The following is a 27,746-nucleotide window of genomic DNA, read 5'->3' on the forward strand; positions in this document are numbered from 1 at the left end:
CCCCAACAGAACTGAAGGAAACACCCCTCCGAGTTAAAACCAGAGAAGCCCCATGACATCCCGACATGCCATGCAGCACCAACTGCCCGGCTCAGCCACCGCGCTCGCACACCCAGACCCCGGCGGCAGAGGAGCCCGAGCCCCTGTCCACCACGGGCTCCCAACGGCTTCGCTCGCTTTGGGGTACAGGGAATGTTTAAAAGGAAAAACACAAGCTAAACAACCCAGGTTTGTCCCAAAAGCAGATATTAAAAGACTCCTTTCTTCGGTTGCAAGGTTGCAGAGAGCTCGGAGTGCAAAGGGAACGTAGGTATGTGATGCCATTTTGAAAAGACCAGGAATTCACTACTTATTATTTTTGGACCCCTGTTCATAATTTATTCTGTCATTGCAAAAAAAGTCCTTTTAGATATCTTTGTACTTTAAACACTAGGAAAATTAAGATAGACCTTTTTAATATATATATATTTATATATATATTTTTATATATATACACATACACATATATACACAATGATGCATTTAAAAGTTACTATTTCCTCAGTGATTACAATATCATTCTCTAAATCTCTTGCTCTTGAAATGATCATGACTTGATGCCACTGCTAAAAATATTTTGTGCTGTGTGCAAGGAATACCAACAAGACACCGCCAGGCATTTCAGGGTTTGCCACGGAGCTAGAAAGATGCGCTGCCTTTTCTGCATTCATTCTCAAGGCTCCAAAACAACAAAAATCAAGATAGCTTTGCAGAGTATTAAGTAAAAGCTGCTGGGTATCATTGTGCAAAGGCAATGTGACATTTGAGCTCAAGAGAAGATTTGCCCTCATCTCCCTAAAACAACATAATAACAAAACCTTGAAAAAAACCTCATTGTAATTTGGGATGTCAGGTGGCCCCAAGATTTTAAATTCTGGCCAATTCAGACAGATGTTTGGGGGATGAGGGAGGGGCGGTCGTGGGACCGGCATGGCTTCGTGAAGGATCCCGTTTCCTCCTCCCAGCACGGAGCGGGTCACCACCCACCGGCGGCCGCCCGGCCCCGGCGGTGACCAGCGCTGGGGAAAGGCAGCATCGAGCTGGTGCTCGGGGCTGCCCGCAGGACCCGGCTCCCTGCCCGCAGGGCTCCGCCTTCGCCAGCCACCGCTCACTTCACCTGCGCCACGATGAAGCCGGATTCCCTCATACTCTCGTAGTACTCGATGGCCAACGCAAAGTCAAACTCGTTGATGGCCGGCCCGTCGATGGCGATCTTCATGAGGTCAGAGAGCCCCTCGTCCTTTGTGCAGCGCAACCGGCCACGTTTCAGCAGCTCCCGGCCCCGGCTGATCTTCTCAGCAAGGACCGAGCCCAGCGGCAAGGCCAGGGCGATGGCTGCAAGGACAGCGAAGTCTGGGAAGAGCTCATGCATCTCAGAGTTGCTGTAGACCAGCTTGACGCAGAGGTCCTTGAAGGAGAGCTGGCTGAGGCTGAAGACGATCCGCTTGAAGAGGGGGAAATCGCTCAGGGCCCTCTCGCTCACCACCACCCGGGAGTAAGCCTGCAGGAGGAAATTCAGCTCGCTGACCCCATAGCTGCCAATGTCCTCCAAAGACTGGGGGTAGCACTTGGGGTTGAAGATGGCCGAGAAGGAGCTGATGGCCTCCAGGACGCTGCTGGGGAACCTGTCCAGCAGGTTGCCCCGCACGCTCTCCAGGTAGCTCTCCTTCAGGCACTCAAAATGCTTCAGGTGCACCTTGGAGCAGTTGGCCAGCTCGACGCCCTTGTAGTAAAGGCGGCTCTCGCCCTCCCGGTCGTCCCGTGGGTGCTCATTCATCTCGTTGAGGAACTCCTGGAGGTTCTGGCCACTGGCACTCTTCTGGGCCTGCAGGGTGGTGGCTGTGGCGGAGACGATGGGCTTCAGGATGGAGAGGTCAAAGTCCTCGATCTGGAAGAAGCGGCTGAGCTTCTGGAAGATGGGAAGGACATCCAGGAGGATCTTGGTGAAGGCCACAAACTGGAACTTCTTGAGCTCTTCGCAGAGGCCATGGGCCACAGGTGACCGCTCCGCCTCGCTCTCCAGCAACAGCACTAGCGTGGGCCACGAGGAATCAATGGCTTCCACAGCTGGGAAAATAGAAGTCCAGTGGATGGCTTTGGGGCTCCCAAGGTCTATCTCGCAGAGGTCCAGGACACTCCGCAGCTCCTGCAGGCCGTTGCTTTCCCCCCTGAAGCTGGAGTAGAGCCTGTACACGGCGTCCACGGTTGTCTCGTATTTCTGGAGGTACTCGATGCTGACGATGCTGTCGGCCGGCAGCAGGGAGCTCCCGTGGGACAGGCAGTGCATCTCCGTGAGGAGCGGGCAGAGGGAGGTCAACGCGGTCCCCACCCCGCTCAGCCGCTCGGCCACCAGCGAGGCGCTGTCGGCGCTGAGCCAGGTGATCTTCATGGTGGGGATGCCGAAGGAGCGCATCACCTCGGCCACCTTGCCCGCCACCGTGGAGGCCTCCCCGGCGGGCAGCTCGAAGCTCCCCAGGAAGGTGGCGGAGGTCTGCCCGTTGCAGGGAGAGACAGTGGTGGTGAACATGGCGAGGTTGCGGTGCTCCAGGACATCCACCGTCTCGTCCACCACCAGCCCAACAAACGGCGAGGCTTTTATCCTGTGCCTGTCCTCGTTGTGCAGGACTTTGGCGATCGCTGCCTGAGCCAGTTAAAGGGGATGCGCGGGGCAGGCGGGGAGGGAAAGAGAAACACAAATGAACTTCAAAAGCACACGGGAGATGCACAGCACCCGGCGCAAAGCAAGCTGCAAGGCTCCCGCCCTCGGATCTCCCCGCAAGCGGCGCAAGGTCCCAAGTCAGAGAGAAGCCCTTAAGCAAGTTGTATAGATAAGTACGTATACAAGCTCTAAATCACTTCCTTTTTTTCTAATATACCGTCTCCTCCTGCTCCTGGCCTGCAGCCCAAACACCAAGTGAAGCTGCAAAGAGCTCCGGGGTCCCTGCCCCGAGCTGGGGGTTGGAGCCCCACGGCTCCAGCAGGACCGAACGCCGTCAGGCAGCACCGAGCTCGTGCCAGGAGCGAGGCAAGATGCCGAAAACCTGCAGCTTCGGTTCAAACTTCAGCAATTGCTTCTGTGCTTTACAAGCCCAGCAGCAAAACTTCCCGGCATCTCTTCCTTCTTTACTCCATTTTCCCCATTTCAGGCAAACACCCCGGTTTGAAGGGAAAACATCCGCGGTGTATGTGAACGCTCCAAGTAGCACTTCAGGCTGAGAAATCTAATTAGTGGATTTAGTCTCTCTGCAGCAAAATAAGGCTCTTTAGAGAGCTAAAAACCCTGGCAAACAGCCAAGACTCACTAAAAAATTAATTTGATTTTAACAGGCATGAAGCACTTGTAAAATTAAGAAAATCCTTTCTAAACTCTCTGGCTACTTGATCTTTCTGATCACTCAGTTTAGGGCAAAAGAGGAAAAACCCACAGTGCTCGTGTGCTAATTGAACTCCTGAGCTTTCATCCTTCAAGCAGCCTGGCAGGCTCAGACAGAGCGGATGCCGCCGGTCTCCCCGCATGTCTGGAAGCACACGCGTGACCGTGAGCCTGAGGCTCCCTCGATGAAGCCCATCGCCTTCTCCTGGTTTGTCAAATCAGGGAACGACACCAACAAAGTGCCACATTGACGTTTAATGTGGAGAAGCTTTCAGTCTCCACTGAAAATCCTGGAAAACAGGAGCATCGCCCGGCTCCCCCGTGGGACCAGAGCACACCCCGGAGCAGCCTGGTTGCGGGGACCAGGCTGGTGGTCCCAAGCAGATTGCGGACACACCCTGGTCCCACGGGGCGCGTTTACCTGTCCAAGGATGGGGACGGAGGTCTGCCCGTCAGCAAACGCTGACACAGAAGCTGTCGGTGCTCCTGAGCAGAGCCCCTGTTCTGCCTGCGAGTCAGGGACACCAGCTCCCTGCTCAGCCTCCTGCCGCCGCGGCACCCGGCTCCGGCTCTCCCGGGCTCTCACCGCCGGGAGGATCCAGCGATCCTCGCCGCAAAGATGACTCTGGCCCTGCTGAGGCAGAGCACACGTTTGCCTCCCTGTGTTTCACCGGGACCCGTGGGATGGGGGTGCACGCTTAAGGCTGCTGCTCGCACACGCAGCACCCGAAGAGAAGCCAAGCGGGTGCTGGCGACGCTCGACGGAGCGCTGGGAAGTTGCGGAGCTCCCTGCCGCGGCCGGTCGGCGCGGGCACGCAACCCGCTCTGCTGAACGCGGCGGGTGCAGGCAGCTTCGCAGGCAGGTGGCCGCGCGGCGCCGTCCGGCCCCGAAGCGGCCGTCAAACGCGGGCGCGGAGCCCCCAGCCCGGCATACACACCTGCATCTCCCTGATGCTGCTGGGGTGGTAGTACTCGCTGTGCTCCGAGGCCAGCAGCGCTTGGCACAGGTTGAACTTCTGGAAGTCGAGCAGGGAGGAGCACTTCTCGTCCGGGATCTCCTCCTTCGCCATCCAGTAGACGGTGGCGAGGACGGCCACCTTCGCCGGGTTCACCTCCACCTTGATGACCGAGCGCAGCTCTGGGTGGCCGTGGACGCGGGTCTCGAAAGCCAGCTGCTCCCGGTTCACTGCCAGCGCCTGGCGGTGCGCGCCGGAGGTGACGTGCCGCAGCAGGGCATGGCGCTGGAAGTTGTCCGTGCCCACGGTAAAGGCGTTCTCCGCTTTACCGTGCTTGTTCTTCACCAGCGCCTGCCGACACTCTATGCAAAACATGAGTTTCCTCTCATAGTCAAACTCCAGCCAAGTAAATTCTTCCTTCCAGTGCTCATTGAAATAGCGCTTACACTTTTTATTGGAATTGGAAGTTTCCCCAGCTGGCTTTTTCCCTGGAGGCACCATATTGCTGTGGCTGGGAAATCAAACACTACGGTTGAACTGAAACGTGCCTTGGAGGAGCAGCCTCTACATCTAATTTAGTAAGAAGGTCTATTACAACTCTCCTGGTCCGACTGGAGATGAAAGAGACACAAGGGAAAGGGATTAGGGCCCTGCAAACCTCAGCCTGTGCTCACCGTTTATTCTTGGCTGCTAACGAAGAGCCGCGGCGGCACGGCGGCAGCGCTTAGGGCAGGCAGGGCTGGGCGACAGCCCCGGCACCGCGTGGGGGGATCCCACCCAGCGCCTCGTGGGTGTCACCGGCAGCTCTTGGTGTTCAGCGGTGGGACTGGCACGCACGCACGCGCGCGCAGTCCTTCTCGTAATCACAGTCACCCAAACACGCTTCCCGTCAGAGCAGACCTCCGTGCTGCAGCCGACACGGGGAAGGTGCGGAACCAGCATTCAACCAAGCGCCTAAAAACGAGCGTTCAGCCCCACGAGGAGCAGCACCCGCCGCCGCTGGCGAGTGCCAGAGACCGGGAGCTGAACGAGGAGGACTTGGGAAGCCAGCTCAGAAACGTGCATGTTTTCATTCCTCCCTTCCTTGTCTCTATCCCAGGAAACTGCCAAAGCCACGCTGCGTCCCGCGCTCCGCACAGTCAGCACCCCAGCCCGGCCCCCCTGCCCGGGGGTGGCTGATGCACAGGACCCACTCCAGCCAGGGCTCCCAAATATCTACCACAGTCTGAGGCTGCAAAGCACTTGCGGATTTAAACCAGGTAGCTGAAGTATTTAAGCATCCACTTAACTCCCTCCGTATACTTAAGCCCCACTCAGTCCGTTCCTCGCATTCTTCCATGAACGGGATTGAAAAACCAAACTGAGCTTTGATAAAGGCGATGGGAGGAGGAGGAGGAACCCAGCGCAGGGAAGGGCAGGAACTGAAACACAGCGGGAAAAGGAAGGAAAATGGACATTCAGCAGCAGCGTAAGCCAGGGAATACTGTCAGTCAGCGTGACTTGCTGAGAAACCCTCGAGGAACTTGGGGTTTTTCTAAAGAACAAACCCCCAGGCACCAGAGCCGTTACCACAGCGCTCAGGAAGAAGCGGAAAGCCTCACAACCGAGGCGCTGGAGCAACACCCTGACTCCCAGAGCTGCGAACAGCCGCTCCTGCGGAGCGGGGGTTCCCCTTGGGGTGCCCTGGGTGATGCTGGCTGGGCGGCGGTGGAGCTGCCCAGCACCGCAGCTGGCCGGCACCGCAGCCGCAGGGCTCCCTTCGCCCGGCCGCCCTCCAAAGCGCCGAGGAACATCGATACTGACAGCAGGAGGGGTCTCCCCCCAGCTCCGGGAGCTTCTTCTGGCTGCGCCTGGCTTTTTGGGGACCCTCTCCTCCTCCTCCCCATCAAACTCCTCCCAACAGAGGGTGGGCGTACCAAAGCCTCCTGCCGCGCCGGACGTACGGCATCATGCTCTTAGCCTGTTTAACGGGGTTTGGTTTGCTTCCCAGAGCCAGGTCTCCCGCCTGGTCCCGCACCTCAGCACGGTGCAGCCGAGAGCACCCAGGGAACAACTCCCACAGCCGGGTGGTCCCGGCAAAGCTGCAGCCGCTTCCTCAGGCCAGTCCAAGAGCTGCACCGCAGCCCCGAGTGCCAGCCAGAGCAGCGTCTCCTCAGAAGCACGTTCATTAGGAAACTGCGACGGACTCGCCACATGAGAGTCAAAGCCCGGACCCGTCTTGCTGAATGTTTCCTCTGCAGTTGCCAGCACCCGTCAGACGTTCCCCAGGGAAGCGGGCTCTGCCAGGGTTGGGATTGCGCCGGCGCCCCTGCCATGCCCCGGGGCTCACCCCCGAAGCGGGAGGAGGTGCCCGTGCAGCAGGGACAGCTCTACCGTCTTCGACACCCTCGCTCATGGTTCACGTGCCCAGCCTGCGCTGGACCCACCGCCCCGGTCCCCGCGCCAGGCAGGCGTCGAGCGCGGCATGCCCTGGCTGCAACCAAGACGGTGCACGGCCCCGGGGGCAGTTTCCTCTGTTCCCTCCCTGTCACCGACGCCACTCGCTCCCAAACTCATCCCCACCTACACACAGCCCCTGGCACTCGCTCCAGCAAAAACCGCTACCTTGGAAAGGAAAAAAAAAAAAAAGCAAAAAAAAAAAGCAGCGATTAGCGTCTGGGGTGCACGGGGCTGGGAGAGCTCGGGATGGAGCAGAGCACCACAGCACTGCGTCCTGCACTTCCCACAGCGCCGGCACCAGCGCTGGGCACCCTTCCCTCTGCACGTCGCTCCCTGGCCACGGGAAAAAGCAGCACCGGGTTTCCTCGGGGACCCAGCAGCGTGCGGAGGGAGGCGGCTCGGGAGCGGGGGTGACACTACCGTACCCCCGCCAGCCTGCTGCTCCCCGAGCCAGGGCAGGAGCACTGTCTGCGGGGAAGTTTGGGCAGGATTTACTTGCCAGAGGACGAGCCGCTGCTTTGACCCTCACGCCCGGGTGCATCAGCCCTGGCTGCCGGTCACCTAATGCCCGCCCGGGCCAGGGTGAGCAGAGCAGCACGCGACCCCCAGCACCCAGCCCTGCGTGCCCGACCCGCACGCCCGCCCTCCCCCTATATACGTACCATTTAAAAGCTGCCATAAGCTTTGGGGTGAGGGGGGCTTGTAAACTTCCCAGATTTTGGTTTTTAAATAGGAAAAAAAAAAAAAAAAAAAAAAAGAAAATCTAATTAAAAAAAAAAACCCAAAAACCAAACCCAGCCAAACAATGCAAAGCCACAAAAAAAAAAAAAAATAAAAAAAGCTTGCCAGGAGGCAGGGAACAGCAGCACCCCCCCACCCCGGCAGCCCCGCTCAGTGCATGGGGGTGGGCACCCCACCGGTGCTGCCGCGGCCCCGAGCGCGGCGGCTGCGGGAACAAAGCCTGCGGCTGCCGCCCCGCGCTCACGGGAGCATGGGAGCAGCCATCTTGCTGCGAGGACTGTCTGGCTCCACGGATGCTCCCAGCAGCCAACAGCGGCAGTGGCCACTAGCGGTGGCCAAGAATGGGGAAGGCCGCGTGGCGGTGGCCGTGGCCCGGCCACGGGGATGGTGGACGCGGTGGCCGAGCGATGGGCTCTGGCCCCTGGGGAAGGGGAGAATGTGGAGCCGAGCCCCGCGCACCCTGCGTGCTCCCTGCCGGGACACCGTCCCGCAGGATGGAAGGAGGGCAGAGGCAATGGGTGCCTGGTTTGTGGCACCCCGAGGACCCCCACCCTGGGTCCCTCGGCCGAAGGCTGAGCTCATGCAGCAGGACGAGCTGCAAAAGCATTTGCATCCAGCCAGGACATTTGCATCCAGCCAGGATGGGCAGCCCCGGGTTTGGGCAGAGCCAGGACCCGAGCGCCCCGCGAGCGGGCAGCTGTGGGCAAAGCAGCTCCCCAGCCCTGCCCGCAGGCACTGAGCTTTTGCAAAATCCAGGTCCCAGCCCCTCAGCCAACACCGCAGCGGGACTCGGACCGAGCCCCCCCTCAAGCCCCATTTAACTGCAGAACCGGTGCTGGGGCTGGCACCCGCGCCTGGCACCCACCCCCTCGTGCTGGGGCTCCCTAACGAGCACAAGGGCTCCACTTATGCCAAAACCCTTCCTTTGGCACTAAAAGCAGGTGAAATTTAGTGCCCCTCAACTTCTTCCCAAAATAGGATTTTATGGTACCTTCGCTTTCCCCCAAATAAGGCTCCCGATGACACTAAAATCCCAAAGAGCACCGATATCCCGCAGGAGCCTCCGACGGGAACACCCCTCCCTGTTCCCCAGCACGGACACGGTGCCCGGGCGCTGGAGGATGCTCTCGGCCCCGACTCCGCCTGCTCCCAGGGCACCGCCAAGCCCCGACAAGGGCCGCGGCCCCCCGGTATGCGCCTGGATTAGGGGCTGCATTGTACCTGGCTCCGCACCAGGGAGGGGACCGGAGGCCCCTGAGTGAATTCCTCTCTTTAGGCTCCTCGACATGTCCCGGGGCAAGAGGCTCTTCCTGCTCTCGGGACATTCCTGCCCGGCCACCTCAGCCCAGGGTTAATGCTAACAGGAGCTGGGTGAAACCAGAGATGGGGCTCCCGGGGGTGAAAATATGCACTATTTATTCTTGTGCTAATGCAAGTGAGAAAAGAGGACTTAGCCTTTTTAATCAGTTTTCAGGCAGGAGGCTGCTGCATCCCCCGGTTCGCAGCATCCAGAGCGGGATTGCAAAGGTCCCGGGGCGGGGAGCGGCAGCGGCCGGCAGCCCCACGAGCCGGGGCCGACCCCATTTCCCACGGCCCTGGCAGCGCTTGGCCCCTGCCGAGCCCCCGCACCGGGATCCACCGGCAGGACCGGGGGACTCCAGCCGGGAACACGCTTGCTTTTCCCCCCCATTCCCAAAGGGAGCAGCCCAATCCAATCCCACAGGCTTCCCGTGCCCCGCACCGTCGGGAGAGGCACCCAAACCGGGAGCAGAGGGATGGGGAGGGGAGCACCAAGGAGCCCCACGCAAAGTCCTGGAAAACAGGCGGATTTGGCAAAAGCACTCACTGCCCACCCTCCCCTCCACTTGCACCAGATACAAACACAGTTGCTTATAATTACCATGAGCCAAAGGGAGCCAGGCAGGAAAAATCCACAGCAGGAAAACAAAACCGCTCAAGAAAAGGAGCAACGGGGACCAGGCAGGACACCAAAATCCTGCTGGGCAAACCAAGCGCGGCGGCACGTGGCATCGCGGGGGGCCCGGGCTGCTCTCCGAGCACAGCCAGAAGAGCAGGGAGATGTGGCAGGCCGGCGGCTCCGCCGGGAATTTCGCTGACGGGCAAGCCGCTGCGGCAGAGCCCCCGGCACACGGCAGCCCGGGAGACGGGGAGCGTGGGGAAGATGAAAGCTGCCTGCCCAGGGTGGGGGACCATAATTATTTTGCCTTTTTGCTTTGCAAAGGGCCCCCGGCTCTGGAGGGGTCGGTAACCCGCCAGCAGCAGCCCCAGCCCCAGCACCCGCGCCAACGCCAAACGCGGCGGCCTGGCGGGAGCAACGGGGGGACGGACACAGACGGACGGGCACGGACACGCAGGCACTTGCCAGGGGCCGAGCGGCTGGGTAGAGACCCCGGGTGCCTGCTGAAGCACACCGAGCCCGGGGAGAGGGCTGGGAAAGCTGGGTGTGCTGGGCAAACCCCGCGGGCTCCGGGGTAAGCGGGGGGGCTTTGCCTGCTTCGTGCCCGAGGGGCAACGTGGCTGAACCTGCCGGTCTCTTCTACCCTGCGTGCCTCTGCCAGGGGACCTGCAGCGGGGAGGCTACAGGAAACAGCTGAAACCCCTCGTGTGAAGCAGTCTTTTAATTGCCTTTTTTTTTTTTTTACCCCCCCCTTTTCTCCATTAATTCACCTTTCTGCTGGAAGCCTCCCGCTTTAACATGGATTTTGGACAGCGTTTGCAGGATGTCCCTGACCGTCACAAGCACCCCTGCCCTTGAGTCCCTGCAGAACGCCAGACGTCCTTCCTAAAGGAACTGAAATGGAAATACTTCTATTTACTCCTATGCAGCAGCAGCAGCCTTGGTTGGATTCAATCATCGCTATTTTTCTCCCCGTGACATGCCTAGAGAGCTCAGTGGGCAGGTGCCCTGTCTGCACGAGCACATTTATCATCAGCATGGCACGAGGGCGGCCGCTGCCCGATGAGCCACAGTTTCCATTTGAGCCCCGCGCCTTCCATGGCCGAACCAAAGCCGAGGCCCACAGCTCCCGCCGGGAATGCTGAGGGGCCAGACCCTCACACCCCCTGCCAGCACTTCAAGCCACGTCCAGGGGCTGGCTTTCCCCGAGGGTTTTTCATTGCATCTGTAAGAAGCTGAACAGAAGAGACTGAAAACCCAGCCACAGTACCCCAAAAGATATTAAATCCCCGAGTCCAAACATCTTTACGCGATTTCGTTTTCCTTCTCTGCCTTAAGCCCGTCTCTCAGCCTCTGGGGAACGACTCACGCTTTTCCAGCAGGGAAGCGGAGTTGCTGGCGCTCCCGAAGCTGCTAACACCGGAGAGCCCCGGCCCCGCGCAGCCCACCGCCTCCCCTGCCCACCCTGCGGTGCCCGGCTCCGCCGGCTGCCCTCGCCCCTGCCCACCACGCAGGGACGGGGTAGGAAAGCCCCGGCACGCTGCCCGAGGAGGGCTGCGCTCTTGACGCTGCACAGGGAGGGTTTTAGGGGAAGGGAAGGCGCATGCCGCCCTGTAGGTCCCCGTTCCCCCTCTGCGCCCAAAGCCCCATCTGCGCCAGGTCCCAAAATGGACTCGGGGGCCGGGAGAAGCAGGGGCACGCACGGGAGGATGCATGGGAGGATGCACGGGAGGGAGGATGCACGGGAGGATGCACGGGAGGGAGGATGCACGGGAGGGAGGATGCACGGGAGGATGCACGGGAGGATGCACGGGAGGGAGGATGCACGGGAGGATGCACGGGAGGGAGGATGCACGGGAGGGAGGATGCACGGGAGCCACCCCAGCCCCACCGCCGGGCTTTGCCCGCCGCTGCCGCAGCATCCCTCGCACCCGAAGGTGGTGACAGTTCAATTTAATCTCTGCTGTGCATGGCGGAGGAAGGCAGGCTGCGAGGAGCCGCTGTCTTGTGTAGGAGAGAGCTGTCCCTCTGCGAGGGAGACAGCACTCAACACCGTGTCAGCTCAGACAAATTAAAAATACTTCTGCAACTCCCCCGGGGCTGTTGCCTGGACAGGCAGATCTGGCAGGGCTGGCTCCTCCTGCGGGATCTGCTCTTTCCCAGCATCGCTGCAAAGAGACCGGAGGGTCACGGGGAGGAGCAGTTGCCCCGGCTCAGGGCAGGGGTTGGGGCACACGCTGGGGGACCCCAATATTTCCCTGCTGTGTCCCAGCTCTCTTGCACATCTCTAGGGCGCTCGGGGGGTTGTTCCTTGTCTGCCGGGGGGGCCCTTCCAGCCCCGCTGCGGGCACAGGGGCTCTGGCTTGGGCACCTCAGGTCCTTGCAGAGGGGCCTGGGTGGGCAGCGGGTCACGGAGAAGGGACCGTGGGGTGCTGCTGGAGAAGGAAGCCCCCCGAGCGGCTGGCACGGGGACCCCCTGCCCCCCCCAGCTTGCAGGATGCTGCCTCACGCCTCCTTCCCCTGCACAGCCTTGTCACAACCTTTTGCTGCGTGACTTGAGCTGGCAGGGAACGAGCCTTGAAATAAACTCGGATGACATCCCTGCAAACTCCCGGGCATGGCCACAAACCAGATGATTTGTTTGGGCTGGGGAGGGGGGCCCAGTGCTCATTTCTCCCCCACCAGTGACCCTGGCTCTGGGCTAACGCTCCTCCGATCAGAGACGGGGCCGGTTTACTCCCCGCGATGCAGCAGCCGAGAAGGGCAAAGCCTTTTTGTTGAGGAGCAAGGGCAGAAGCAGAGACAAGGCAACCTCCCACCGTGGAGCTGATGCACTTGGTCCTTGAAAGGCAGCTCGGCGGCACCCAGCACCTCGGGAGCTGCAGGGAGCGGTAACCCCGCACAACTGATATAATAAATGATTTCTGAGGAGCAAAAGTGGACGCAGGTCTCGCTCTACCAAGCCTCTTTTCCTCCCTATGCCCACAAACATCGAGCCCATCTCCCCTTGCATTTTAATTCCCAACTCTCCCTGTCCGTCAGCTAATTATCTGAAAATGAGCATTTAGCGATGCCCTCCTTGCAGAGCCCCCAGCCAGCCCCAGCCGGCTCAGCGTCCCCCACGCCGTGGCCGCCGTCGCTGCCAGGGCTGGCGCAGCCTGGCTGAGACCTCGCTGATCTCCGGGATGGGTACCGAGGAGCTCGGGAAGGATCTGGGCTAATCCTGACCCGGGGCGGTGGCAGAAAGGAGGCAACGAGCGTCAAACACCGATCCGGGCTCCGCTCCCCAAAGCCCTGCCCGTCCCTCCCCACCATCGCCTTCTCCTCAGGGGTGCTGGGGGGAGAAGTCAGGGTCCTTCTGAAACGCAGAGAGCTCGGGGCGGGGGAGACCAGAGCCCCAGATTAGTTCAGCCTTTATTCTGGGCATCATTTAAATCATAAAAATTACAGCCAAGTCCAATTCATTACAGCCAGAGAACGCCTGACAGAAATGAAAAGGGAAAAAAAAAGATACTCAAATGGATGCTTTCTCACTGTTCCAGTGAAATAACCAATTTGGAACAAATTAAGGGGGGGCCTCCCATCTCTACCAGCCTTTTCAATTGCCTCTAAGCCAACGCACATTTGTCACAGTGCAGCGTTTCCTGCGTTAGCAGTGAAAAATAGCGATTTCTATTACGGAAGCACCTGAAGGCAGGTGCCTCCCTCACCCAGCCGGGGCTGGGCTGATCCCTGGGGACACAGACGGGCTCAGAGAGGACAAGTGACACGGCCAGGGCCACCCTGCAGGCCAGCGGCAGAGCCGCTGGCAGTCCCCTCTCGTCAGTGCCATCCCAGATGTGCCCGAGCGATGCACGCGGACCACGGCGGCGAGGCCAAAGTCACCCAAACCCCCAGGCGTGACAGCGTCACGGCTGTCCCCACCGCCCCCCAGCAGCCAAATGCCTCAGCCAGCCCCTCCCGGCTTTGCTCGCGGCGGTGAAAGGGGAATCACCCCGCTTAGAATCTTCATCGTTTCCTTCAGGTTGGAAAAGACCTTTCAGATCATCCAGTCCAACCATTAACCTACACTGCCAAGTCCACCACTAAACCAATTAAGAGCAGAGTAGCAATTTCATGTTTCCTTGGTGGCTGGATTATTTACAATGAAAGTAAAAACTAGGAATCATTAAGGTTGCAAAGGATCTTTAGGTGGGCTTGGTAGTGTAGGTTAATGGTTGGACTGGATGATCTTAAAGGTCTTTTCCAACCTAGACGATTCTATGATTCTACGATCTCTAAGATCATCAGTCCAACCATCAACCCAACACCCCCATGCCCACTAAACCATGTCCCAAAGTGCCACCTCTGCCCGTTTTTTGAACATTTCCAGGGCTGGGGACTCCCCCACCTCTCCGGGCAGCCTGGTCCAACGCTTGGCCACCCCTACTTGCAGCGAGTCCAACTCGGATTTCAAGGCTGCAAGTCCCAGGGGGGCGAGAGAACTTTCAAACCCTAAGCCATTTACATATTCCCCCGCTCTAAGTTTTATAAAGGTCAAAGCCCTTTGCCTCCTTCCGCCCGCTTTCTGCTCACAGCGTTATTTTCTGGGAGCCCCGAGCACAGCGCCCGTCATCTTTGTGCTGACAGCTGCAGAAGCGCGCAACTCCCCGGCACGGCTGCCCCGGGGCCAGGCTGGTCATAGCCAGGGTTTGGAAGCAGACACACATCTGTCATTATTTTTTAATTAGATTTTTATTTCCTACTGCTAGTATTTCATTGTAATTTCCGCCACTCCTACCAAGGCCGTGCTAATATAATCACTTCGGAGAAGAGTGGGAACAGCCAGCCTACTCGTTCTAACATCCCGCTCAGAAAAGGAAAAAAAAAGCCATCTCTTAAATACCCAGCCCCTGCAGTCATTACAAGCTTAGGGACATCAGGCGGGTGCTGGAATGGACCATCAAAGCACCGGTGCTGGCAGCGCAGCCGTTAGCAGCCTGCTGGGAGCATCGGCGCTGCAGAAACTTCAAAAAAAAGTTTGCATTTGCTCAAAATACCTGTTAGCAATCCAGTGCGTCAGCAAGGTGAGGTAGAATTAAAAATGGTCGGAAAAAAAAAAAAAAAATTGGGGAATTGCACCCTCGGCTTGGTGCTGGAAAACAGCGATATTTTCTAGCCCACATCATACTGGAGGTCAAGATTGGATGACAGTTTGGTCTAAAAATACTCCGAAGGGGAGGCTGAGGCTGTTGGAGGAGCTCAGAGCCCCCATTGCCCCCCCGGGCGTTGCTCATGGTTAAAACCAGGGGACAGATGTTTTTCCCAGGACATTTCTCAGAGCAAGCCCCTGGCAATAAAAACAACTACTGCATTTACAGGGAAATTCACCCAAAACAACCTTAGGGAAAGCTCAGTCCCACCATCTGAGCCCCAAAGCCAAACCTTTGAGCGGGGACAGAAACGTGCCCGGCTTGGCTCCCCTCGCCGTTAACCCCCAAAAGGCCAGAGGACAGGAAACCTCATTAAGCAGCCAATTAACAGCAGCAAACTCACAGCAGCATCAGGACCCACGCGCGGTCCCACCCTGCGCCGCCCACCGCGGGTTTGCGGCACGGAGCGAAGCCGGGTGACTCCGAGTTCCCACTTTTTTTATGGAAAAGGCGTTTAACACGTGGCGGGGAGAGGGTGTTTAACGCTCGCAGGGAGCAGCCACCGCGCAAGCACCTTGCAACCACCGCGTTTCTCTACCCAGAGCGCCACGACCCCGCGTCTGCTCCGGCCCCATCACGGAGATCGCCGACGAGCCCCCGGCAGCACGGGTTCAAAATTGAAGCTTTAGTGGCTTTACAACATTTCCTACGTATTTGAGACCCCAAGGCTAAAAGCAAGCTGGGGGCGGGTGTCGTGGTTCAGCCCCAGGCAGCAGCTCAGCACCACACAGCCGCTCGCTCGCTGCCCCTGCCCCGATGGGATGGGGGAGAGAATCGGAGGAGTAACAGTGAGAAACACTCCTGGGGTGAGATAAGAACAGTTTAATAATTGAAATAAAGTAAAATAGTAATGATAATAATAACAATATAATAATGATAATAATAATATACAAAGCAAGTGATGCCCAACGCAATTGCTCACCACCCGCCGACCGATGCCCAGCCAGCTCCCGAGCAGCGATCGCTGCTCCCCGGCCAACCCCCCCCCCAGTTTCTATACTGCCCATGATGCTGTATGGTATGGAATGGCCCTTTGGGCCAGTTTGGATCAACTATTCTGGCTGTGCCCCCTCCCAGCTTCTTGTGCCCCTGGCAGAGCATGGGAAGCTGAAAAGTCCTTGACTGGCATAAGCAGTGCTGAGCAACAACTAAACCATCGGTGTGTTATCAACATTCTTCTCATCCTAAATCCAAAACACAGCACTGTGCCTGCTACTAGGAAGAAAATTAACTCTATCCCAGCCGAAACCAGGACAGCGGGGATGTTTAGCTTGTTTTTTTTAAACCTGCTTTGCCTGACAACTATTCCACATAAATATCCCGAGTAGCCTCACGTGTTCCAGAGATAGAGGGAAAGACAGCTCACGGAGAAAAGATTGTGTTCCAAACTACTAGAAAAATTAAAGTGATCCATAGGAGACAGCTGACGGGCAAGGCTGCAGTTCCAACAACGCGAGCGCCTCGGAGGAGCCCTGTCAGATGTGCCAGTTCACCAACATCTGTGGTTCCCTGGCCCGGCTGCTCTCCTACAGCCACGGGCACCAACAAGCACACGGCTGCGATCCCGCAGGAAAAGGAGTGCATGTAAGCATGGCGCCGTGCACGCGCTCACACGTATGTGTGCACGCACGGAGAGAGCCAGCACCGCTGCCCGCAGGGACCCGCCAGACGCCTATCGCTGCCCAGCGCAGGCAGCAGCCGGGGGCGATGCTCCTTCCCCAGCAGCCTGCCAGAAAGTTAATGCCAATAACAACAAAAGCACCGAAATTACCAGCCCTGAATCTGCGCGAAACGGGTCCGAGAGCAGCGTTATGCTCCATTTGCTGCCGCGGCTCCGCTCCACGAGCCCAAGAGAGCCAAAGCCAGCAGCAAAGCACCCCCCCACCCACCCGGCCAGCTTTTCCCTGCCTTTTCTTCAAAGGCGCTGCCGGTCGCTCTCCCCCCAGCCTCATTTCACACAAAAAAAAGCATCAAACATTCGCATCACAGGTGGAGCAGAAACACAAGTCAGAGCTGACCCCCAAACGAAAAGCAAGGGCAAAATAAAGCCGTGTCAGCGTGCACCCTTTTTCTGCCTCTTTTTGCAGCCCTGGGAAAAAAAATCAATAAGATGCGGTGAGTCAAACTCAGTTTGAATCCCGTAAGTAATTATGATTAGCAGGCTGGGAGCCGAAGAAACAGGCTGCATGTGTGCCTGGGCTGGGAGGGACCATTTTGTGGGTGTACGGTACGCAGCTTAGTTGATGCAAATAAAAAGAACAGCTCTTTAAATGGGTTTTCGGGCAGGATGGCAACAGGGAATGGTAATGACCTGATTTGCTTAGAAAGAAGAAAATCTCATGAGGGTAATTTAGCGTGCCGAAGCCCTGATGGGAACAGGATGGGAACCCCACAGGTGAATCTGTATTTGTGTTCGATGCCGAGTCTGTTACCAGCCGCTCGCTCCCGAGCCCGGACTCCTGGAGCACCACGTATTTCTGGAGCTCTTTCCCGGCAGTCAATAACCCATCTCAATTTTTCACTATTAAGAGTTAAGCCTGTGGCTAAAATCGCAAAGGGGAGAAAAGCCACCCCCTCCCCATAACCTTAGCGGAGCCACCCAGAAAATACAAAACGACGACAGAGAGGGAATTTTTTTTTTTTCTTTAAAGAACAACCCGCACCTTGATTTATTCCCGTTTTCTCAAGCTCAAGTAACTCGGCAACAGCCAGCTGCCCGCAGGAACGCTGGCATGGGGTCCCTGCAGGCAGGACCATCCCTGGGACAGCAGCAGGGGCGAGCACCCCGCACCTTGCCCCCCACCCCGGCCCCCCCGCCAAGGGCTCCGTGCAAGGCAGGGCTCCCGCCGAGCCCCGCTCCGTGCCCAGCCCGGGCGAGCGAGCCCCGCGCCCGCCTTTGCTGCGGGTTAACGCGAGCGGGGAGCGGCGGGGACGAGCAGCCCCCGGCCGGCTGCTCCCGCGGGGGGCGGGGGGGAAAGTTGCGGTTCACCCACCTAGAAGCATTTTGGATCCGGTTGCCTCTCGGCTCGGCGCTGCCGGTGCCTGCCGCTCGCCCGGCTGGGCTGCGGGCAGGGTGGGCTGGGCTGCGGGCAGGGTGGGCTGGGCGGGCAGGGCTGCGGGCAGGGTGGGCTGGGCTACAGGCAGGGCAAGCAGGGCTGCAGGCAGGGCAAGCAGGGCTGCAGGCAGGGCTACAGGCAGGGCAAGGAGGGCTGCAGGCAGGGCTGCAGGCAGGGCAAGGAGGGCTGCAGGCAGGGCTGCAGGCAGGGCAAGGAGGGCTGCAGGCAGGGCTGCAGGCAGGGCAAGGAGGGCTGCAGGCAGGGCTACAGGCAGGGCAAGGAGGGCTGCAGGCAGGGCTACAGGCAGGGCAAGCAGGGCTGCAGGCAGGGCTGCAGGCAGGGCAAGGAGGGCTGCAGGCAGGGCAAGGAGGGCTGCAGGCAGGGCTGCAGGCAGGGCAAGGAGGGCTGCAGGCAGGGCAAGGAGGGCTGCAGGCAGGGCTGCAGGCAGGGCAAGCAGGGCTGCGGGCAGGGCAAGCAGGGCTGCGGGCAGGGCTACGGGCAGGGCGGGCTCGCCCGCAGCCCCCGCTCAGACGCGCCCACCCGCGATGAGCGGCTCCGTGTCGCCGGGAGGTGCGAAGCCCCTCACCCACGCGTCCGGCCCCGCCTCGGCCCAAACCGGAGCGCGGAGGGGGAAGAGCAGCCGGTACGGACACGGCAATGGGTGGGAGGGGGAGCGGGGGGTGTGGGGGGAGCAGCTCCCCCCGCAGCCCGGCACAAATGCCCTTTTCTTCCTGAGCCCGGCGCGGAGCGAACGCCGGGGCTGCCAAAGCAAAGAAACTTTGAGCAGGGAGGAGGGAGCCCACGACCGGCTCGGTCTGTACCCCCACGATCCCTCTCCGAGTGCCCGGGACCCCCCCCCTCACACCAAGTGAGCTGTTTTGGGGTGGCCGTGGTCAGGCGGGCGCCTGTCGGGACGCCCCTGTGCTGGGTCTCCACCGTGGGGTTCACTCAGGGAGGGGAGACAGCCACGGCCAACCTGACCCCCGCTCCGGGAAAGGCTCCCCGAAATTCCCCGCCACGGGCAGGGTTGCACGCTCGTGCTGGCGGGATGCGGGCTGAGCCGAGCATCCCTCCGAATTGCGTGCGCCTCATTTGCCTGGGAAGCCGAGCACGTCCCGCACACACCGGCGTCCATCCCCCCTCCAGTCACCAGCGTGCCCCTCAGCTTTCGGGGTTTGTGACCAAGACGCTTGCACTTGCCCGAGAGCAGCAGCACGAACTCATCCCGGTTTTCACTATCCCCATGAGAGAGGCCCGAACCTCCCAGCTGGCCCCGGAGCACCCATCGGGTGCCAGTTGTTGCAGCGCAGCCCCGTGGGCAAAAGGGCAGCAGGGGCTGCGCTCCCCGGCAGCCGCATGTCCCTGCCTGGCTTGGCCCTCGCCCCAAGCGCTGGAAACGCGCGGGGTCCGATCTGGCCGCGGCATCGCCTCGTGGGGTGACACGGGTGGACGCGGGCAGCCTGCCCCGGGTGGGTGCTCGCCCCAGCCGCCCGTGACTGGGGTTTTGCACAAGCCCTGGAGCCCAGGGCTTGCTGCCCTCCCCATCGTTTTCATTAGCAAAGGCTGAGGCAGTTGGACTCCCCGATGGCAGCACCTTCTCTGTGCTGAATTTTTGGCCTCCGGAGGTTCTCAATTGATTGCATGGTGCCTTTTAAAGAGGGAAATGATGAAAAACCTGCTTGTGAAAAGAGGAAACAATCATCTCCCCCGCCCCAAAAGCGAGATGAGAACACGGAGGGATTTAAAACTGCCCTCAAGTCAAACAATTCAAAGAGTCGGGCAGGAACCCCTCTCCTGCAGCCACTAGCAGAGCAAAACCAAAGATGTAAACCATGAGATGCCAAATTCCCTTCCCAGGTGCTGCAGCCAGACCAGGCACTTTCAGGGTAAATTCCAGGATTTTGGTGCTCTGAAATGCACCCAAAGCCATCATGGCCCCCCTGCGCGCTGCTGCCATGGGGCATCCCGTGGGTCCTTCTCCCAACACCCACCCGGGCTCGGCTGGCACCGGGGCAGCACCGGCAAAGCCCCAAGCAGGGTCAACGCACCGGGCACGCGTCCTCCGCGCAGGGTTTTGCTTTCAGGGTCGTTAGCGGCAGCAGTAAGTTTAGCCCGGGCACTCGCTAATCTGGGATTGACAGCTGGGCCCGCGCCGCAGGTTACCAGCCTCCCGGCAGGCTATTTAAACCCGATATTAATTTGTTTAATGTCATCGGCAGTTTGGCGTTACTGCAAGCGAGCGTCAAGCAGAGGGAGGCGTGGAGGTGTAAAGACCTGGAGGGGTGGGGCGCTGACAACCATCCGGGGGCTGTTCTCCTTTCCCCCCGGGATGACCACAAGCCACGGGCAAGTTTGGCATCTCCCGACCTCCAGCCCCGCTGGCAAGGACCGACGTGCAGCCCTGAATCCCCACACTGCATCCTCCATCCACCCTCACTCCCAGCCCTGCCCAGCCCCTCGAGTTCTGCAAAGCAATTTCATCAAGAAATAATCTCCCTGCTCCAGCCGCTGCCGAGTTTATCCCAGCCAGGCGGGCAGGTCCTGGCTGGCATCGCCGCAGCTGAAAAGAATTGAGCTGGCCTGCCGTGGAGGGGCGGGAGAGAGGAACGGCAGCGTGGGATGGTGTGTTTTATGGCCGAGCCTTTGAGACCAGCTGGAGCAGAGGCTAATTGCAGGTACTGATTACAGACCCCTGCCATTAACGCCTCCTGCCCTCCCCTGCCCAGCCGCAGCGGATCACTGGAATTTCCCAGCGACGCAGCGTGGGTCCGGCCAGTGCATAACTTGCTATATTTGTACGTGGACCCCAGCGCTGGCACCCGGCAGCAGCACAAACCCTCCCACTGGGCCCAGACCCGCGTCGCTCTCCCGGGGCATCGCCAACCACCCTGTACCCGGGGGAGCAAAGCCCGCGACTGCTTCTTCCCACAACGTCCTCGGCGGGACGGGGCTGCCGCTGCCGAGCATCTTCGCCAGACCCCGCAGCTGCGAAGGGCGCCCGGGGGCCATGACAACCGGCTTTACCATCCCTGCCTAACACCGTGGGAGGCACTAAAATAAAAAAAAAAATCAAAGCCAGCGGGCACCGTTGCATCAGATGCTACACCCCCCACCCGCCGTCACTACTTTTCGACACAGGTTGTTAGCCAAAGTCGGGGCCCTGATGGCAGAGCGTTAGGGGAGAGCGGTGATGAAACCAGAGGGTTCTCTGCAAAGAGGCAAGACTGCCTGCCCCGGCATGGCCGCAGCCCCCCAGCAGCCCTCAGCCTGCAAGCTCATTGTGCACATCCTGGAAAGGCGAATCCCAAACACGCAGTCCGAGGGGGAGCGTTCGCCTGCACCCGCCGTAGAGCCGGGCTTGCTCGGGCAAGTCTGCTCAAGCCGTGCCTGCAGCCCAGGCAGCAGCGGCTCAAAGGGAAAGGGAGGGCAGGGAGATGGGGAGGGGGCTCGGGAAGCGGAGCGGGTCCAGCTGTGCCCCATGGGGCTCGGTTTGGGCATGGGCTGTCCCTAACGCCACCGATTCACTGGGCTCTTTGTGAGGGCAGACACCAGGAACGCCAACAGAGCGATTACTCTGAAACCTACTGAGGGCAGTGTTAAATGCCTCGCTGGCTGAGAGGCGACTGGGACAGGCTCTCCCCAACCTTAGACTCCAAAAGCAGCCTGGCAAATAGTGACCAGAATTAGGCAATGAACACATCAATAACGAGAAGGGAGACAGGGGGATAAAAAACCAGCAGGAAGCCCCCCCGCCCAGGTCTGCCGAGCCTTCCAGAGCCTTTCTGGCTGACTTTGTTCACCGAGGATTTAGGGTATAATTTGGGGGTGAAAGATGCCAGATAGGATCAAGGCCCATACACCTGGAGGACGCGTATCGGTTTTCTTCTGCTCTGTAACTTGAGCCCCGTCAGAAGCAGAAGGCTCAGGCGTGGAGCAGCGTTTCATCCCCGCCAGGCCAGGAAGGCGGGTGCTGACCTTTCCTGCTCCCGAGTTTGCTCAGGATTAAGATAACATATTTTAAGGGCCGAATCCTGCCCCCGGGGGGTTTCCACACAAAGAGGATGGGGTTTGCAGCTCGCATTGCCCCCCGCAACTCCCCCCGATAAACAGGGATGCGGTCAAACAGCCGAGTCCGCGGGCAGGTGCCCACCCCGATCGCATCAGGACATCCTGATTTTTTTTTTTAATTAATTCTTCCTGAAGATTTCTGCTTTTAAGCATCTAAAAAAGAGCAAACCAGGGGAGCTAACAATGCATTTGTCTATGTCGAAAGGTGGCCGTCCACGGCGGGGGACGGGGACGCACCCCCGACCGCTGCCTGGAGCCCACGCGCCACGGGAGGCTGGGGCTTAACCTCAGCTTTCCCCACGAAGGGGAGGTTGGGTCCCATCGTGTTGCTGAGAACCAGGATAACAGCCAAACACCTCGGCTTTTCTTCTCTGTGCTACTTTAATCTCTGCCGTCTCAGGAAAGGAGAACAATATTGCCCTTTCATTAATCCCAGCTCCCGTGCGAAGCCTCAGCTTTAAACCACGACGGAAACAACGCCATTAAGGGCCTTTTTGTTGCAGGGCGAGGCGTTAAAACATTATTTCCCCCTCATTTTAGCAAGAACCTATCTCAAAAAAAGCCACTTAAAATTGCCTAAATGTGTATTCTCAAAATTCTCACCCTTTCCTAACAAGACCACGATAACCGCTGCCTGGGTGTCACCACGGAGGACAGCCACCGTGTCCCCACGTCTGGGGATATTAAATAGGGGCTGCTCCATCCATCGTTACCCTCCGAGGGGCCGGGGCTCCGGCGTGCTCCAGGCTGGACACCGGCGAGGAGCCCCAAGGACGAGCGACTGCTCAAATGCGGGAACCGCCGCGGGCAGGGCTGCGGGAGGAGAGCCGGGGCTGCCGCCTCCCGCGTTAATCATCTTTCACGGGGAGATGTCTAATTACAAAGGCATCCAGGACAGGTCTGCAAATAGGGTGGAGAAACTGGATGACCTAAAAATATTTAATTATCAGGAAAAGGGAGAGAGATTACACTTGTAAATAGTTTCAGAGAGAGCGTGTAATATTTTCCATCTAATTTAGGAGGGCCCTCCCAGAAGAAACAGGGCAGAGGATTTCACCTGCAACCGCACTCCAGCGCATTTAGAAACCCTTCACACACCACCGAGCCCCGGGCACGCACGCACAGATCACAAAGTCCTTTGTTTGAAATCCCGAGCTCGCCCGGCGCTGCCGGGAAGGACGCCTGGAGCCCACCCCGGCACGAAGGCGCCTGAGGCTGCCAGCGCGGAGCCCACCCAGCACCTGACCTCCGATAATTGGCATCAACAGCAGCACAACAGCTTGAAAACATTCAGGAGAGGTTTTGTGACATGAGGGGTACTAACTGGGAGTAGCTTGCGGAGCCACATGAAATCCCACACCTTCCCAAAGCCGCCGGTAGCTCCCGGCAGCCCGGTGCGGTGCTATAAGTGCATCTGCCGCGGCTTCCCCCTTCGCCGGGTCTCCAGCCCCAGCCCGCCCGGCGCGGCCGATACCGGAGGCAGAGCCTCGGCAGCTCCAGCCACGTGGCAACCAACACGGCCCAGCACCGCTGGGCCCTTCCCGTGGCAGAGGGCTGCCCCACGTGGCACCCGGGGCAGCTGTCTTCCTCCTCCCTCCTCATCCTCCTGGCTGGAGGGTGAAAAGCGTTTGCCGTGCCGGCTCCCCCTAGCCCTGTGCAGATTTCCAGAGCGGGTCGCAGGGCTCCTGACCCCCATATTAGCTCAGCTAGGGGTTGGCATGGCAACCAGCTACCCCAAATCTTGATGCTTAATTAGCCCAGGGGTGACACTGGCTGCGTTCTCGCCTGCTCGGTCCCCGCTCGGCTCCGTGCCCCTCGGGGGGTCCCGGGGACCCGCCGGTGCCGGGGAGCACGTCCAGCTGCGCAGCAGCACCGTGGGGACGGGCACACGCTCCAGTGCCACGGCGCGGAGCACGCCGAGACGCTCCCGCTGACACGGCAACAGTAAAATAAATGGAACCGTTACTCGTAAATCTGTGGCTGTAGAAAATATCAAAGGTGAACTGGAGCTGCGTTGCAGCAATAACTTGGAGGCAAGAAAAAGGAAGGAAACCTGATTTAGGGTGAGCGTGCAAGGACTGCAGTTAAACACAGTCCTGCTCTGGTAGACTCCAACAGCCTCGCATGCACGAAAAGCGGAGACGCGGGCGCAGCCCCACGAGGAGCCGCGGGGGAAAGGCCACCGGTCCTTGTGCCGGAGGGAAGCACGGCCGTGCGGGAGCGCTCGCCGGTCGCTCGTGGCCAACGCACCCGGCACACGCGGGCTTCGCGCTGATCCGTTCTCCGCGATGCCGACCGTCCGGCGGCAGAGCGAGAGGGCAGGTCCGCGGCAGCCAGGCAGAGCGATGCCCGCGGGGCTGCACGTTCCCTGCGTGGCCACGGAGCATCGCGGACCCTCCGTCCCCGCGGTCACGGGCCGGAGCGGCAGCGCCCGGCCTCGCACAGCCAAAATGTGGGTGCAGCCACCGGAGTCAGGCTGAGGGAGCCGAGCACCCTGACCACGGCTCAGCTCCCCCCGCTCCCCTCCCGGCACAGACCCAGCCTCGGGGGCTCGGGCTGCTGCCATTTCTCAAATCGCCTGAATCCCGTTTTCTCCCTCTGCACAACCGTGCCGCGACACCATGGGGTTATAAAAAGGAGAGATCACTCTGGGAAAGACGGCATAAAGCATGACGAGGGAAGATCATCTCTTCATAGAAAATTTTATATTGCTTACGACTTACTGTCTGTGAACATAAAACAGTTTAACCAGCCGACCCTAAATCACAGTGACAGCTTTACACTACCCACAAACCTTCGCTCGCGCTTATCCAGCTCAGTCCTACCTACCTCCCCTCCCCATTTGCTTTTTTCCAAACGCTCGCTCCCCCCTCTTCTCCGGGAGAGCAGCACACGCGTGTGCACATTCACGCGGAGAAGCAGCCGAGCCGAGGCGCAGCGGGCACAGAGAGGGGCCAGGGCTGGAGGCTGGGAGGGACGAGCTGCGTTCCCAGCCTCGCTGTTCATCGAGACCCCGGACCAGTCACTTCCCCGTCACTGTCACCCCTCCTGCCCCCATCCCCCCCATCCGCTCAGCCCCGGTGCTCTTTGGGACGGCGCTTCGGCACAGGGCAGCTGTGCAGCCCTTGCGCACGCACAGCCCGGTGCAACCTGGTTTATCCAGCACCTCTAATCCCCCATGACAGCAGCTGGTGCAGGAGCGGGATGCAGCGGGATGCTTTGCCTCCCTGCCATGCCGGAGCAGGACAGCGGCTGCCCCGGACCCCAGGAACAGCAGAGTCTCCCCCTCGGTCGCATCCCCCCGGGCCGCCGAGGTCCCGCACGTCCTCACCTCTCCCTGGGGACATTTAATGAGCAAAATGCGCCTTTGTGCAAGGGTGCTGGCTGGCAGAGCGAGGTGCACAGCAGCACCCGAGTGCTTTGGGGGGCACAGCCGAGCCCCTTCCAGCGGGACACGGTTGGCTCCAATGCCCGGGGTGGCTGCGAGAGCCAGGAGCTGCTGGCCCCGGAGCAGCCCCCGGCACCTCGCCGCCTTCCCGGGGGGACCTCATCCCACTCCAAGCCACTGCTGGAGCCCTCCCTGGGAAAGGCCCCGCCAGGCTCGGTGCCTGCCCAGGACGGGGTTCAGCGGCCACTAACGAGCTGAGACACGCTCATGGTTAGCTGCCGCATTTACCATTTTTTCCCTGACTTCAAATAAATCCCAGGCTTTCCTCTTCCAAGGCTGCTGAGCTGATGCTACATGGGAAACTGTGAAATGCTCCATGACGGCATGTTCCCCGTTGCTCTTAATCCACTTCTAATTAAGATCACGTGTGATGCATGCCTGAGCTATATAGCCATAAAATGCTATTGTTGCAACTCGATAGCAAACCAAATGGAAGAAAATTACAGCAAAATCCAAGATTAAGGATAACTGGCTCACAAAATACAGTGCTTAAAAATAACGTGAGGCAATTTCCTCCTGATTTGGGGAAAAATCGCTACCGCCAGCGGCATCCTCTGTACACAGCACAGCTCAGCCTCTGCCTCCCCAGCAACGCATCTCGGCAGCACCCGGTTCAAAGCCCAGCCCTGCCCGACTGCTGCCGCTCCCCTCACCGCTCCGACCGCCACAGCCCCGCTGCGACCCCACGCCCACAGCACCCACGCACGGTCCTGCCGGGCACAAACCCCCCCGGAAGGCTCAGCCAAGGGCCAGAGCCCCAGGGGAACCCCAAGCTGTGATTTAAGCCAATGGCTTCTCCAAAGCCCGTCCTGAGCTGCTCATCCCAGCCCAGCCCTGGCATCGGTCGCTCCCGCAGAGGAGCGAGCCGGGCGTGTGGGAGCGCTGCGCCGGCTGCTGCGCCCGCTCGGGGCTCAAAGGACTAAACCCCTTCATCCCAGCTGCCAGAAACAATCGCAGATTTTTGATGGGGGTGATTTTAAGAGAAAGAAAGGAGGGGGGGGGGGGGCACCACGTTATCAGAGGAGGAATCAGCCTTGCAGCCAAGCACAGGACCAAGTGTTGGGATCAAAGCGCTCTGCTCCCCCCGCGACGCCCCATCCCCGGCGGACGGACGCAGCCCGCACCCTCCCCCCGAGAAGCGCCTTGTGAAGGTCAGAGCCATTTCACACTCGGGAGACGATTTGGGGGCTGGCACGGGACCAAGACTCAGTCCCTCTAATATTTGCGTGCAACCGGCGCTTGCTGCCGAGGACTCCCAAATGACCCTGTCCCCTCCCACCACCCGTTCCCCCATCTCAACATTTGCACCCTCCTCACCCTCTGCAGCAACACCTCTCACCCACGGGTCCAGTTCCCGTGAGACCCCCCCCCGGTTTCCCTGCAATGCACTGAGAAACCGCAGCTTGCTCCGCTCCCCTCCCAAACACCCCCGTAGCCGCTGACCCCCCCATGGCCTGGGCACGGGCTGCCAGCCCACCCCAAAATTACACTCCATATATATTATCTTAGTTTGCCATCTTTTGGCTTGGTTTCTTTTTTTATTTTTAAGGCAGAACCCTCCCGCGGATGCAGCCGGAGCATCTGCCCCGGCCCCCCGAGCCCCCAGCGCAGGGGGCTCCGACCTCCTCACCCTGAGCATCCCACAACAGCCGGCACCGGGCTGCGCTTGCACGTGCAAAGCCCGGTAGCTTCTCTGCATCATTTTTTGGCCGAGAGTTTAAATTTTAAGGATCTTTTAAGAATAAGTGTGTCAGGGAAAAAAAAAAAAAAAAAAAAAAATCCTTGAAGCCTCCGGCTAGAAATCAGGGCACAGAGCAGAGGAGCAGTGCCCTGACGGGAAAGGCACTGCATGAAGAAAATCCTTCTAGCAAAAGTTAACAGCTAATCAATTTGGTTTTTATTTGAAGTTACTGACTCAATAAAAATCAGAGATTAATTCTGATACAATTATTAATCCACAATAAGCTGAAGAGCTGGGCTTTTCAGAGGGAGAGCAAGTTAATGGGGTATTTTCAGAGCATTTAAAAAGGGAGCAGTGTTCTCCAGATTAATGGGCTGGCACAAGGCTAACATGCCAAGAGGAGGGCTTGGGCTCCCACAGCACCTCTTGCATGGAGCCCACGGGCCCTTTTCCCCACGCAGAATGGCTTTTTCAATACAGCAAGATCATTTAGTGGAACAGAGATTTTTCTGCCAATTCCCAGTGATGGGGGGGTAAATCTCTCCCCTTCTCGCTCCGCGCAGCACCCGACCGCGCCGGGGCTCGCTGCCACCGGGAGCCTCGAGGGACGTCCCCGCACCCCAACGGGGCAGGGAGAAGCCTGGGAATAACCAGAGGGAAGGAAAACGTACAATTAACACAACCGCGCTTCTTCAAATGACACCTGATCCCAGCAAACATCTTTAAGACATGAAAAACCAGTAAATTTCTCCCACCGAGATTCCAGGTTATTCAAATCTGATCTGAAAAGCTATTTTTAATCGTTTTTGCTCGCAGCTGAAGCGAGCAGCTGAGG

The 27,746-nt window shown here is 59.3% G+C and overlaps 1 protein-coding gene across 1 annotated transcript in view; it reads right to left on the reverse strand.

Annotated features, from left to right (window-relative positions):
• Positions 1-1,147: 1,147 nt before the first annotated feature.
• The window catches only part of C18H17orf113 (chromosome 18 C17orf113 homolog), a 34,135-nt gene continuing 7,536 nt past the window's right edge, over positions 1,148-27,746 (reverse strand). Inside the window, exons 2-3 of the mRNA XM_075722760.1 lie at positions 4,351-4,730; positions 1,148-2,680 (exon numbers count right to left, since the gene is read on the reverse strand). Of these exons, the coding sequence (XP_075578875.1) occupies positions 1,148-2,680; positions 4,351-4,730 (1,913 nt within the window). The remainder of the gene's footprint in view (positions 2,681-4,350; positions 4,731-27,746) is intronic.

Source organism: Pelecanus crispus, chromosome 18, assembly GCF_030463565.1.
Source record: "Pelecanus crispus isolate bPelCri1 chromosome 18, bPelCri1.pri, whole genome shotgun sequence".
NCBI lineage: Eukaryota > Metazoa > Chordata > Aves > Pelecaniformes > Pelecanidae > Pelecanus > Pelecanus crispus.